This window comes from Sceloporus occidentalis, unplaced genomic scaffold, assembly GCF_023333645.1.
Source record: "Sceloporus occidentalis isolate IW3139 unplaced genomic scaffold, rSceOcc1.0.p SCAF_10, whole genome shotgun sequence".
NCBI classification, from domain to species: domain Eukaryota; kingdom Metazoa; phylum Chordata; class Lepidosauria; order Squamata; family Phrynosomatidae; genus Sceloporus; species Sceloporus occidentalis.
The window spans coordinates 20,051,545-20,063,850 of record NW_028316990.1 but is presented as its reverse complement, the minus strand read 5'-3'; the positions used below and the strand labels follow the sequence as shown (position 1 = coordinate 20,063,850).

Genomic DNA, 12,306 nt, shown 5'->3' with positions numbered 1-12,306 from the left:
CCTTATCTCCCACTTGGATAGGAAAACTGGTCTGACATCTGGAGTGATATACACACAACCATATACACAGATTTTCACATAGACACACAATGTCGGTTTTATCTCTTTATTGCACACACATCTTGGAAGCGACAAGTCCAGAGAAATCATGGCAAAAGACAAAAAGGAGCAGAGCAACAGTATCGAAGGCAAAGAAGGCTCTCTGGCGCTGGATGCGGAGGGGAGGCGAGTGGTATGATGCAACCCTGGTGTAGTGAAATAGCCGGATAGTAAGATGCGCTTTTTGTCGGCCTGATTCACAACACCAGCTGCAGCAACGATACCGTGACTTCGGCCCGGCGGTCGGTCGGTTGGCTCTCTTGGGAGAAGAGCTTCTCGATCCTCTTTGGAGAACAGGAAGATACGTTCTTTAGAAAACCTGCCTTCTCTGCATTTCAAGCATCTTTTCTCTTTGCAGTCTTATAGGGCTGCAGGGCCTTGGTTGCTAGATCGCATGCAATTGCATTGCTAGGTCTCATGCAACTGTCAAGGAAAATGGGGCAAACACAGAAACTGTCTGAAAAAAAGAAGGCCACGTCTTTTCGACAAACAGGATTATTTTTAGCAGCATCGACCACCTGCCTTTCCGCCAATGATTAACCAAATGCAATTTCCTTTGAAACGGGACCATTACCGAAACCTCAAGACAGAGTCTTTTTATAAAGAGACTGAAGGAAGTGGTTTGGCTTTTTTCGTTGTTACATTAATGCATTCGCTTGCTTAAATATGGTTCAAACTCTAGAGGACAATTTCCCCTTGCTTGCGGATGTTGACCCCATACATTCCTCATCCACATGAGGCTTGATTTTAGGTATATTTATTCAGTAAGTAATTCTCATTGAGATGAATGGGCATGATCATCCGGATAAACAGATGCACATTGACTTAAGAGAGTGGAGCTGCCATAATCAAAGGCAGTGCACCGGAGACATTTCTGGGCACAGAGCAAGCTTTTACACAATCTCTCTTATTTTATTTTCCTTGGCATCTGAGAAGTTTAAGGCCTGGGCTGAAAGGGACCTTTGCCTTCTCACCTTTTAAAATCTGGCCTTCCAAGTCCTTCTAAACCATCCCCATAATTTTGGAGCAAATCTTTGCCCTCGAGAGACTTTTGCCACCCGGGAAACATGCCCATCGACTTTTCGCCCTTGGCGATGGCAAGGAATGAGATGATACAAATCAGATTGACATCCATTATGAGCCACGGCAGGATTACATAGCCGAAATAAATCTGCCAGATGTTTTTCGAACAACCAATGGGAGCATGAGAAGCAACGTTCCTGAAAATGGCAAAGAAAATAACTGGAAAACCTAAGAGAGGCAACATTGAGTACAAGCGGATGCCGTAAGCTTTCCTCTTAATTTCCCTTTCAGCAAAATCACACACTTTCAACAAGAGTTTCATTTTTAAACAACGACGACCACGTTTTTGGCTCAGATTGGGAGTTTCTGCAAAGAATACCTAGGTACAACGGACCCTTGGTAGGACCCTCCTATGGCTACCAAAATCTGGAGATGCTAAAGTCCCATTATATGCACTGGAGTGGTAAAATGGCATCCCATATATAAAATGGCAAAATCGAGGTTTGCTTTTGGGATTTTTTTTTAAAAATGCATTTTCAAGCCCTGGGTGATCCATGGATGCAAAATCCATGGATACAGAGGGCTGACTGTACTTTTTTGGACTAGTTTCCTGCATTCCCTGCTAGTCTGGACCGAGGCTGGATGACTCTTTCTCCAGGTCTGGCTAGGAACTGGTCAAATATTGGAGCCAGCCCTGTTCTGCCATCCCAAGACCACAGAACAACCAGTAGGATGGTGGGCATGACAAAGAAATCATGGGCAGATTGCCCAAGGGGCCCATATTATCAAGCGACCCAGTTCTCATCCTCCATGCATTCTCTCTTTCAGATAAAAGAGGGATCTTTGTGTCTTTGTGTGTGGTTTTTTTCCAACAAGAAACTTGCCATCATCACTCACCAAGGTTGGAACACCATCAAAGCAGTAGTTTCTCTGAAAAGACTGTCACTGAAGGGGACAATACTACTGTGAGATACAGTGATAGATACCAAGATATATGACTTCAGAGGAGGCCTGGACAAAATTTAAGTAGAACAAGTGGGCAACATAGAAGACCTGTTTAGAAGAGGTCTAGCTCCAGCCCACCCCCCAATTTTTGACAGTCTATATGGCCTATCTGAGGGTCCCGGGAGCAAAAAACTGGTCCTTGAACTCATCCCAGGAGTGGGGCAAGACTACTGATGATGACTAGACATAATAGCTATATAGTACCTCCAACATAACTCAGACTTTGCTTTCAAAGTGGTTGTGCTCATATTTCTCAACCTGCAAAGGATGTGCATGTCTCCCTTATTTGTTTCCCACCTCGATGCAGATGGGACGGTGGTGGCTTGGCTGGCTTAACTGCAGCCTCATCTCAAACCCCATCCCATAACATGAAGTGAAACTTACCTCGTGGCCTGAATCTGGATGTGTTTCCCTTCTCTCGTTCGTGTTATTAGCCAATACAAAGGTCTGAACAAGCATGCCAGGACAGAGTAGAACTTGGAAAAGCTACTAAGAGGGACTAAAACTCCAGACTTCCCCAGCAACCAAGACCAGTGGTCATGATCGTGGGGAGATTTTGGGAGTTTGTCCCCCAAAAAAATCCTCCCTCCTCCCTTCAGATTGTATGTAGACATTTTTCTAAGATGTATTTAGGGAGATAAGGGAACTGGACCCTAGGTTGCCATTGGAAGCAGCGGCACAAAATTTGGGTTATGATGAAAAAGGAGGAAATGCAGTTATATTCCCCCAGCAACCTGACATGCCTATACCAGAAAGGTTGGCCTCACAAATTCTAGAGCTGCTTGAAAAGTTCAGTTATAGCCTCCCATTTTTCAAAGGCAAATACACAGTTCCGTACAAAGGGACTCCAGGCAAAAGGTGGCCCTCCAGATATTGTTGGACTGCAGCTCCCATCATCCCAGCACTGGATAGGGCAACTGGGTACTGCAGCCTGACAACATCTGGAGGGCTGCCAGTTCCCCACCCTGGTGCAGAACGTAACCAGATCTAAAGTTCCTCAAGAACCCAGAGGGACTCTTACCCCTGATTCCACAATCCTGTCCCTTGCCCCATCTGAAGAGTCGGGGAACCTTCTGGTGCTTCATCAGATTGGCTGTAGACTGGGGAGACCTGTGGCCTTCCAGATGTTCCATTAGCCCCAGCTGCAGTCAGGGATGATGAGAGTCAGAATCCAACACCAGAAAGAGGACAACTGAGTCCTCACCTCTGTTGTAAGGGCTGCAGTATGAGAAGGGAACTGGTTGGAATGGGGATGGCAGATTAATTAAGAGCATTCCACTGGGAAAAGAACACCTTTGGTTCTAAGTGTATGTTCTAGATCAATGCTTCTTAAGGGACTGTGACCATATTCTTGCCCATTGACACCAACTCCTCCTTTTCTGGAAACTTGCTGTGGAATGGCAGTCAATGGCTCATGGACCGGCATCACTCTACAGAGCACCATTTCAGTAGCGCTGGTCTCCTTCAACCAGTCGAGAGAAGGACTAGATCAGAGTTACTCAAAGTGATGGCTTCTGGACCAGTACTAGTTCATGAACATTGTCTGCTGGTCTCAAGAGTCTCCAAGAAATTAAGAAATTATGGGTCAATGAACACAAATACTGTATGGAGCCAGTCCCTGGCACATGATGTAAGGGAGGAAGTCCTCTTGGTTTCCCATATCAGACAGTTTAAAAAGCCCTGAGTTAAATTATATTATATACTGAGACAAATGCTTTGTTCCTAATCTTGTAAGAGTAACAAGCCACACCAGAAATGCTCTAGGAAAGAAAATAAAGATATAAACCCTAGTCTCCAAAGCTTCCCTTTGCTAACAAATAGGCTTCTTGCCCCCACTCACCTTCTTCCCTCACTATTCCAAATGAAGAAACATTGCAAAAGGGAAAATAAAGGAATAAGACAACGTAAAAATAAAATGGCAAACGTAAAAGAAAATGTCCAAAAACAAATAGAAACACAAAGGAATTTATTGTGGTTGACAAAAAAAATCCATCGTACAAAAAACATAAACAACAAAAAGCCCACAAGTTAAGCTGGACCCATCCATTAAGAAGACAAAAAGGAACCAACAGCTCGCCCCAAACATCTAATTCATGAGAACCTCCATCTGCACCAGCCGAGCGTTGGTATCGCCAGAGGTTCTGTATGGGATCATCCCGGCAAAGGTAATGAGGGCTCGCGCTTGAGATCGGAGTTGCTGGGAAACACAAAAACAGAACAACAGCGGCGTTACGATGACAAGAGATGGATACTGGATGGGCATAGAACTTTTCTACTAGAGATCTCTTTGCAAGGAACCCCTTCCCTCCGGATGAAATCAAGGTGAACCAGATATTGGAGTTTCTTCTAAACAGCTTTAGCTCCGTTCAGAAACACCTACTGTATTTTCCTACAAAAAGCCTTTAAAACAACTGCCACTACAAATTTCACATTATTTCTGCAATTCATCCAATTCACATGTTGCAACTTAAAATTAAACCGACCAGCAAGCCATTAGAAAATTTCATTCCGTCTTTTTAATACTAGGATTGTTGTGCTTTTCATTATTTTTATTAGGGAAAGGCTTCTGAAAAATCTGCCTTACCAGTGACCTTACCAGCAGCAGAAGCAATGATAAGGACACCAAATGAATGGAAACACAGGAGCTGTTTTGACACAGGCTTGCTATTGTCTGCCTTAAATATCAGTGTGTTGAACAAAAACTTTCTCAACAGATTGATATGGCTAGGTTCTTTCCCTTTCTTTCTATTTAGAAATCATTTCAGCTGACTCACGCTTGCACTCTCCAGAAAGGTTAAGGGACGCCTGGAGGTTCAGGTGTTCTATTTGCTATAATCATTTAATCAAAGACTAAAGCAGTCGCTGACCATTTCAATGACAATTACTTTCTCCTTTTTCACACAGCACAAGAATGCCCTTCGGCTCCAATAAAAATCCCCAAACAAATCAACAGCTGTCTGGCCTTTAGCAATGCTGAAAGTGTTAAGGCTTGCATTTGATCTTGGTGATTTCTTGCTTTCCCCTCCTCATTTCCCCACAGAAGTAATGACTGTGTACTATTGCTTACCGCCGTTGCTATTAGTATTATTATTCCCAGAAGATAAGCCTGACTCACAGAAGAAAGATCCTTGGTCTGACCCTGTCCCTATCCACTGGGATGCACTCATACATGGTCTAGGGCTATGGCTTGCATTTAAATGCATATCCTGAAATGAATAACCCACTCTGTTATTACCTAGGCCTCTATGGCACTAGTGATCTAAGGCAGAAGGGCACAGGTTTATTGATCTGCTGATATGCATTCTGCTTGGACCTTTATACAAAATCAATTTCTGCTGAATTGTTGAAGGGTGTAAAAATGTATACAACTTTTGCATTTTCCAATTTGAGTTGGAAGTATTCTGCCAAAGATCAGGACACCCCCAAATCAAGGGGGAAATGTTTTGGGCCTCTGTGGCTCAGTCACCTCGAAACCTGGCATCTCAGAAAAGCAAAAGGGACGACAAACAGATATTATTACAGCCCTGCAATAACTCATCATGGAAGGAAGGTGTCGTCCATCTTGAAAGGGTGGGCACCATGAGAAGCCATACTTAAACCAACTGTCCTTGAAATTCCAGTATTTTGGAGGATTCAGATTTTGGAGGATTTCACAGATGTCCCAGAAGTCTGGTCTTTCTCCATCCCTGTCCTGCAAGGCTTAGGAAGGAAAAACATACCGAGTCTCGGTCTTCAACAACACGCGGAGGCCTAGCAGGAGTGGCTGGGCTGGTGCCCTTCAATCTCTTGTACTGGGTAAACAAGATATTCATGGTTGCAAGGAGAACCTCTGACAAGTTCTGTCTGATCTAAACAAGAAAAGAAGCAGAGAATACATACATACATACATACATACAAGAGACAAGGCAGGATCTGAGGGTCCAGTCAGTGTCCCACAGATTGGCAAGACGGGTGTCATATTTTCATGATATCATATCATAGAGTAGACAGATAGTTTAAGACTTGGGAAATGCATGTCCACATTTACTTCATAAATCACGGCTAATCCTGTTTTATTTCTTTCTACCAACAAGGGATCCTATCCATGTCATCTGGGTCTGATATGGTCTCACTTCTATAAATGAATGAAGCAGGGAGACTGGGAAGATATAACTAAAAAAAGTTAATGATGATGATGATTAAAAGTGACGTTGAGGCAGAGTTTTCTAAGAGAAAACCAAAAATAATATTTCTATCACTGACTACCTATTTTTGGGTCATGAATTCCGACCCTGAAAACAGATTATTCCAGGGTTAAGCCCTGATTTGGCAAGGCTATAATAAAACTGGTTTTAAAAAATGAGGTTAGGAATAAAAAGAAAAGAGTGCAGAGTGAAAAGGAAAGCTCTTTCATTGACTACTCAGCAAGGAAGGAGAGATGGGAAATTCATCTTCTCAGAGACTGGGGAAAGGTTCAGAGCCAGGATTAGTCTGTCGATGAGGAGCGGAATCCAACAACCTCAAACTGCAAGGATTGGCTTTTCTGACCAATCAGGCCAGAACCAAACAATTACCGATAGACAATGTCGGCTCAAGAGCCTATAAAATGGACAGCCCAGAAAACCAATCTCTTCTGAGGCTCGAGGCGGAAAACCCAACCTGCACCACAGAAAACACGCACAAAAAAGGACCATTCATTCATTCTCAGGCCTTTTATCTCCACGCTCACTTAGCAGCACAAAAACCAATTACCTTATTGACAAAATCCTCCTTAAGATATGTTGGAAAGATTACAGTTAAAACTCTGGAGTCTGCTTTTTAAAATGAGACGGAGAGATTTGCCACCTGTGGCTAAGGTATAAATGTTGATAGAAACGCAATAGGACAGATTATGCCGGTCCCTTTCAGCTGTGAGATCAGGCTGAGAACAAAGTGGATGTTTGTCTAATGCTTCTTAAAAAGATTACCATAAGAAACAGAGACAAAAATGGAAATAATATCCCATGTCAGAAGAGGGTGCAAAGTCCCATTCAACAGCAAACACATAAAATTATAAGTGGACCACCATTCACTTTTGATTTGTTTTTTAAATGTTGGCATTTCCATGCCTGGTGTGGCCTGTGGTTTATCTTCAGAGTGAAAAGTTGGCATTGAACATTGAAAGTTGTCCACTCTTTCTTGTTTGTCAGTCCTTGTCAGTGGCACAGAGAGCATGGCTTTGTACACAGGCTGAGCATGAGAGACTGAGGTGCTGCAAACACCTGGGATCAGAGAGGACCTGACGTTCTTGACTCAAGGAATGAAAGCAAAGCAGCTGCCGCCAGCTTACTTCATCGCTGAAATTCCTGAAGGCTGCTACTCTTTCTTCAACATATTCTTGACTGAGGGGGACCAGTTTGAGCTGTTCAATGATCTAGAATGAAAGACACAGGAGTAGGAGTATGCAAAAATAAACAGCGAACATATCCATGTTACCATGTTGGTTTCCAAGAACAGACAGGATCTGGTGTATTTAGTGTACTTAAGCTGGTGTATAACAAACCCCATGAAACTGGAGTTGTCCAAAGCCTATACTCTGGAATACTAGATGGCAAGGAGTGCCTGGAGCTCCTGGACTTAGAACCTTTAGATGTGAGCCTAGGTACCAGGGCTGGATATTTCCAATCTATCCTTTCCCATCCATCCAGGCAGCTCACTGGTTAACTCTGATCGGATAGAATTATAAAACCTCCCAAGTCAGGCTTGAGCACATTTGCAAGCAATGGCTTCTGTGCCTAAAAGGCACTCCTTTGCCTCTTTGCTGCATGCTCATTGAGTTCACACCTCTCTTATTTTAGCCTGCCAGCTTTGTCTGACCACCCGACCTTGGCATGATTATGAGGGCAACTAACTGGGAATGGCAATTTTCGCTATGGCCCCTCTGAACTTACAAGGCACATCTGGCTGTCTTATTGTTTGAGAAAAGGTTCTGGGCTAGAGGAAGCTTGGAACCCAAGAAATCCTTGCGTTCTGCAGGACAAACCTGGAACTTACATCGAAGGCTCTGTCAATGTGACCGGCGTGGTATTCGTCAAAAAAGGTGATCAGGTCCAACAAGAGATAAAATGTAGAGTCAATATGCTTCTTTGTACTGACCCCCTGTGCTTTGTATCTAAAGAAAAATAAAGCAAATCACAGTTAAGGATATTCTGCAAAGTCTGTTCTGCAAGAAGCATGCAACTTGCTATTTTCCAGACATTAACTGGTACATATATACTTATCCTTTTTTAAAACTGGAAATCCCAGTGATTCACCTTGAGATTGTTAACTTGCTTTAGATCCAACTGCTGTATTATTAAGAAACTGAGTTTAGTAAAGAGACAGAGATTGTTTTCAGTAAAACATCAGAAGCCAGGCTGAAATATATATACAGCTGCCGAAATGTGAACAGCCACCAAATGGAATAACAAAATATCCGTTAGTAAAAGCTGGAAACTGAACATATGAGAAACAGCAAAAATGTTGCAGCTAACAAGATATGCACAAATAAAATGTGGGAAGAAAGGAAGTAACAATTAAACTGTTACTGGAAGACTGGAAATGTTTTTCAGGATTTCAGTGGAACACAGGAAATAATTAAGGAATGTTAAGCTTTCAGGATTGAAGTTGGCAAAACAGACAACAAGGAAAAGGTATACAGGAGCTGTTGCAGCCTTGTATCTGACCCCTGAGCAGAGCATTGAAGGCACTTCTCAAGCCACAGGGGCTAAGGTCAAGAAATACTGGGCAAGGTGGAAAGTGGAGCCCCTTTCCCAAGAGCAGGCCTCACCTCTCTGCAATGGAATGAGCCATGTTCTTCAGTCGCTCCTTGTTCGACTGCGGGCTGCTGACCTGAGAGATCACAGGGCTCAGCAACTTGTTCATCAGCTCCAGGACTTTGTCTGGGTTCTGAGGAATGCAGAGGCAGAAAAAGGAGGTCAGGTAGTCTCTAGCTAGAACAACACTTGTTTTAATTTTAAAACAGAAGGGAAGGGAAAGGAAGATTTATCCCTTGGTACAATTCGAAATATGAGAGGCACCTAGTAGAGGCAGATTCTGTTTAGTCTGCACACCATAAAAGCATTACAAACTGTAGAGTTTGGGGCTCCTGCAAATCATTGGCGGGTTACAGATCGCCATTAGGGACGTCCCAGTTTTAAAAAGGGGCGTCTCTTCCAGACGCCCCTAACCCTATCACGGACAGAGTCCACGACAAATGGCGGTGGCCGTTCCACACGGCCGCTGCCATACTGATGTAGCGGATGTTGTGCGTCCGCGCGTCGTGCCCCAGAAGTGATGCCGTGAGTGTGCAACTAGTGCCTCGCAGCGTCTCTTCCGGGGCCCAGGAAGGAGCGCGATTTCCGCGCTCCTTCCTCAGAGCGTCCGGGAGCTGCACGGTTTGGCCGCTGCGGCTCCTGGACACTGCAAGCGGAGGCGGAGCCAGACCGCCGCAATCCAGTGGTCTGTAACGCGCCATTCTCTCCTCAATTCTACCCTTGCCTTTCTTTTGGTTAATATCCTGCCTGGAAAAGAGTTTTGGAGAATGTGAATAATAATAATAATAATAATAATAATAATAATAATAATTATTTGTATCCTGCCTCTCCCTATATTGGATCGAGAGGAATGCTAGGTAGGCCTCATAAAGACCTATTTCTCTAACTGTGGCTTTCTGAATATTGCACCATCATGAATACCTATTAATTACTGTGGCCTACATTACACATTATTGTTACATGTGTAATTATAACTATTAATGATTACACAAACATATAGAATAGGAACAGCTGTAGAGCAATACACACTCAAATGTATTACATAACCCAGCACTAGCAAATGTACACCGTCCTTCGGATTAATAGTGATCCAAAATGTTTCTTCTGGTGCTCTACTATTACTCAATAGGGATGGAAAGAATATTCTTTATTATTTGTTTCTTGGTTTTAAAAAATGGCTTTCCTAACAGTCACAAACCCCATTGGAAGTCTACTCGCTATATTTAAACATAGGGACCTGGAGGATCTTCTGTGCAGAAAGGCATGTGGAGCCCTAAAAAACCCAGACAATTAAAACAAATACAATAGCAGAGTTTGATGGAAAGTCTAAAACTGGTTTTGCAAATTCTATTCACATTCCAAGATGCTGGAAGGTCTTCTAACTAACTCTGACTGATCTGGGCATTAAATGGTCTTCTTGGCTTGCAATAGTTATAACCTGCTTACCTTGGCAAGGTCATAAAGTTTGGCAGCTTCTTCAAACAGCCCTTTACTTTCTGCCACTGAGGCAACTTTATTGATAATCGGTTTTGTGTCTTTGGTAAACTTGTCAATCACTCCAGGCTGATGAAAGAAGACAAAGAGAGACACTGGAACGCAATGTTTGGAAAAAAGAATAGTTGCTACTACACTGGATAACACCAGTTCCCGGAGATGTCAATATCAGTTACACACTCCATTTAGACTACTGTAATGACATCTTTACATATGGCTGCCTTTGAAGGCTGTTGAGAAATTTCAGGAGGTCCAGAAAGCTTCAGGCAGATCAGCAACTACACAAGTCACTGACTACCAATTCCATTAATCTGAATTAGTTAGAAGAACAAGAACCCAAACATTAAACTTTAATACTGGAAAACAAAGCGGGAAGTCACAAAAACACAAATTAGAAAATTGTTCAGCTAACACTCAAATATTGGAGAGGAGAGCATTATACGGACTTACCTTCCTACTTCCATCATTCTCCAGCTTTCCAAGTATCATATCAAACTACCAATGCAAAACAAAACAAAACAAAACAAAACAAACGTTTAAAAGGGTGTGTTAAATATCACAGTAATCCAAGGAATATCAAACACTGTTATTTATAGGCTTGAAGAAGCATCGAGCTTCAAAATGGTTAAGCAATTCGTAAGAATTTTGGAAACTGGGAGATCAGCTGGGTTGCCAGTGTCTGCTTGGAAATCCAGTTCCTCAGAGTTAGCAATGGAAGACAGAAATGCCAAACAAAAGGCAGCTGAGTATACCTTGTTTTTGGCAGGCTGCATCATGTTAAACATGTACACATCGGCTTAAATCTCATGTTTAATTCCAGCTAGAATAGGCCCAGTAAAGGAATGGAATTTTAGCAAGTCAACATTTATGTAAGCTACACTAATGCAGTGAGTCTACTCTAGTTGGGCCCAACAGCTGGATTTAGGCCTACAAGGGTGGTGAGAAGAAAGCGCATGGAGTGGGAGCTTAGGCACACTGGTTTGTCCACTGAGCCATCTCCTGTTCATTTGTCATTCCAGAGCATGCTTTAAAGTGCATGCACAATTTGAATGACTCACTGGACACTCTCTCTCTCTCTCTCTCTCACACACACACACACATACACTAAACCCTGAATAAACTAAAAAATACCACACAGAAAGGCCCCAAAATGTGACAACACCTGAAATACCTCCATCCCATGTTCACAGGCCTCCCAAAGCAACATACTACCCCCCAAATTCCTCCCGTTTCCTCAGCAGTTACTTTCAAAATGCAACATGAAGTGACATGATACCACGTCTGGTCACCACTTTGATAGGGATGGCAGAAGAAAACGGACATATTTGGGATTGTTGAGCGGGGAGGCCTGCAAGTTGGAGGGGGGAACTAGCCCCTGATCCCCATGTAGTTGTCTACTCCTATTGTATTACGTGGGCCTTTTAAAGAAGGACGATTCCATCCTAAATAAGGAAGGGAAGACATTGGTCTGCTTCTACCTACCTCTCTGCTTTCGATCACTAGCTCACTCACACAACGCAAGAACATGTTCTCCCCTTGGCTGTCCTTTTCGTCTCTGCAAAGGAAGAATGAAAAGGACAAATGTATTGCCAATGGTTCATTGTGACACAGTAGCAGTTTTAAAAATAAAGAGCAGCCCTTATCAAAAGCAGCAACTGAATTGAAGCTACTGCAGGAACCCACCTGAGGAAATAGAAGTACTGTAGGGCTTCTCGAGGGTCAGTGGACTCAAACTTGCGGGTGTAAAGCATCAGCAAACGAACAAAATTCAGGCGCCTGATGGCTGGAGGGTCCCCTGCCTCATGGCTCACTGAAACGAGACAGAAAAATCAAGCTACAGTCACAAGAAATCTCTGTCTCTGCCACAAGGAATTGGAAGTCAGCTGGTGATACGGACTTACATTCCTGGATG

The 12,306-nt window shown here is 43.2% G+C and overlaps 1 protein-coding gene across 4 annotated transcripts in view; it reads right to left on the bottom strand.

Moving 5' to 3' along the window:
• Positions 1 to 4,076: 4,076 nt before the first annotated feature.
• LOC149306055 (nuclear pore complex protein Nup93) overlaps positions 4,077 to 12,306 on the bottom strand; it is a 58,590-nt gene continuing 50,360 nt past the window's right edge. For all 4 annotated transcript variants that reach the window (XM_089476837.1, XM_089476839.1, XM_089476838.1 and 1 more), the window contains 9 exons: positions 12,078 to 12,204; positions 11,877 to 11,949; positions 10,845 to 10,889; positions 10,347 to 10,463; positions 8,915 to 9,033; positions 8,140 to 8,257; positions 7,436 to 7,519; positions 5,847 to 5,975; positions 4,077 to 4,324 (listed from right to left, as the gene is read on the bottom strand). In XM_089476837.1, the coding sequence (XP_089332963.1) occupies positions 4,214 to 4,324; positions 5,847 to 5,975; positions 7,436 to 7,519; positions 8,140 to 8,257; positions 8,915 to 9,033; positions 10,347 to 10,463; positions 10,845 to 10,889; positions 11,877 to 11,949; positions 12,078 to 12,204 (923 nt within the window). In that variant the 3' untranslated portion in view covers positions 4,077 to 4,213. The remainder of the gene's footprint in view (positions 4,325 to 5,846; positions 5,976 to 7,435; positions 7,520 to 8,139; positions 8,258 to 8,914; positions 9,034 to 10,346; positions 10,464 to 10,844; positions 10,890 to 11,876; positions 11,950 to 12,077; positions 12,205 to 12,306) is intronic.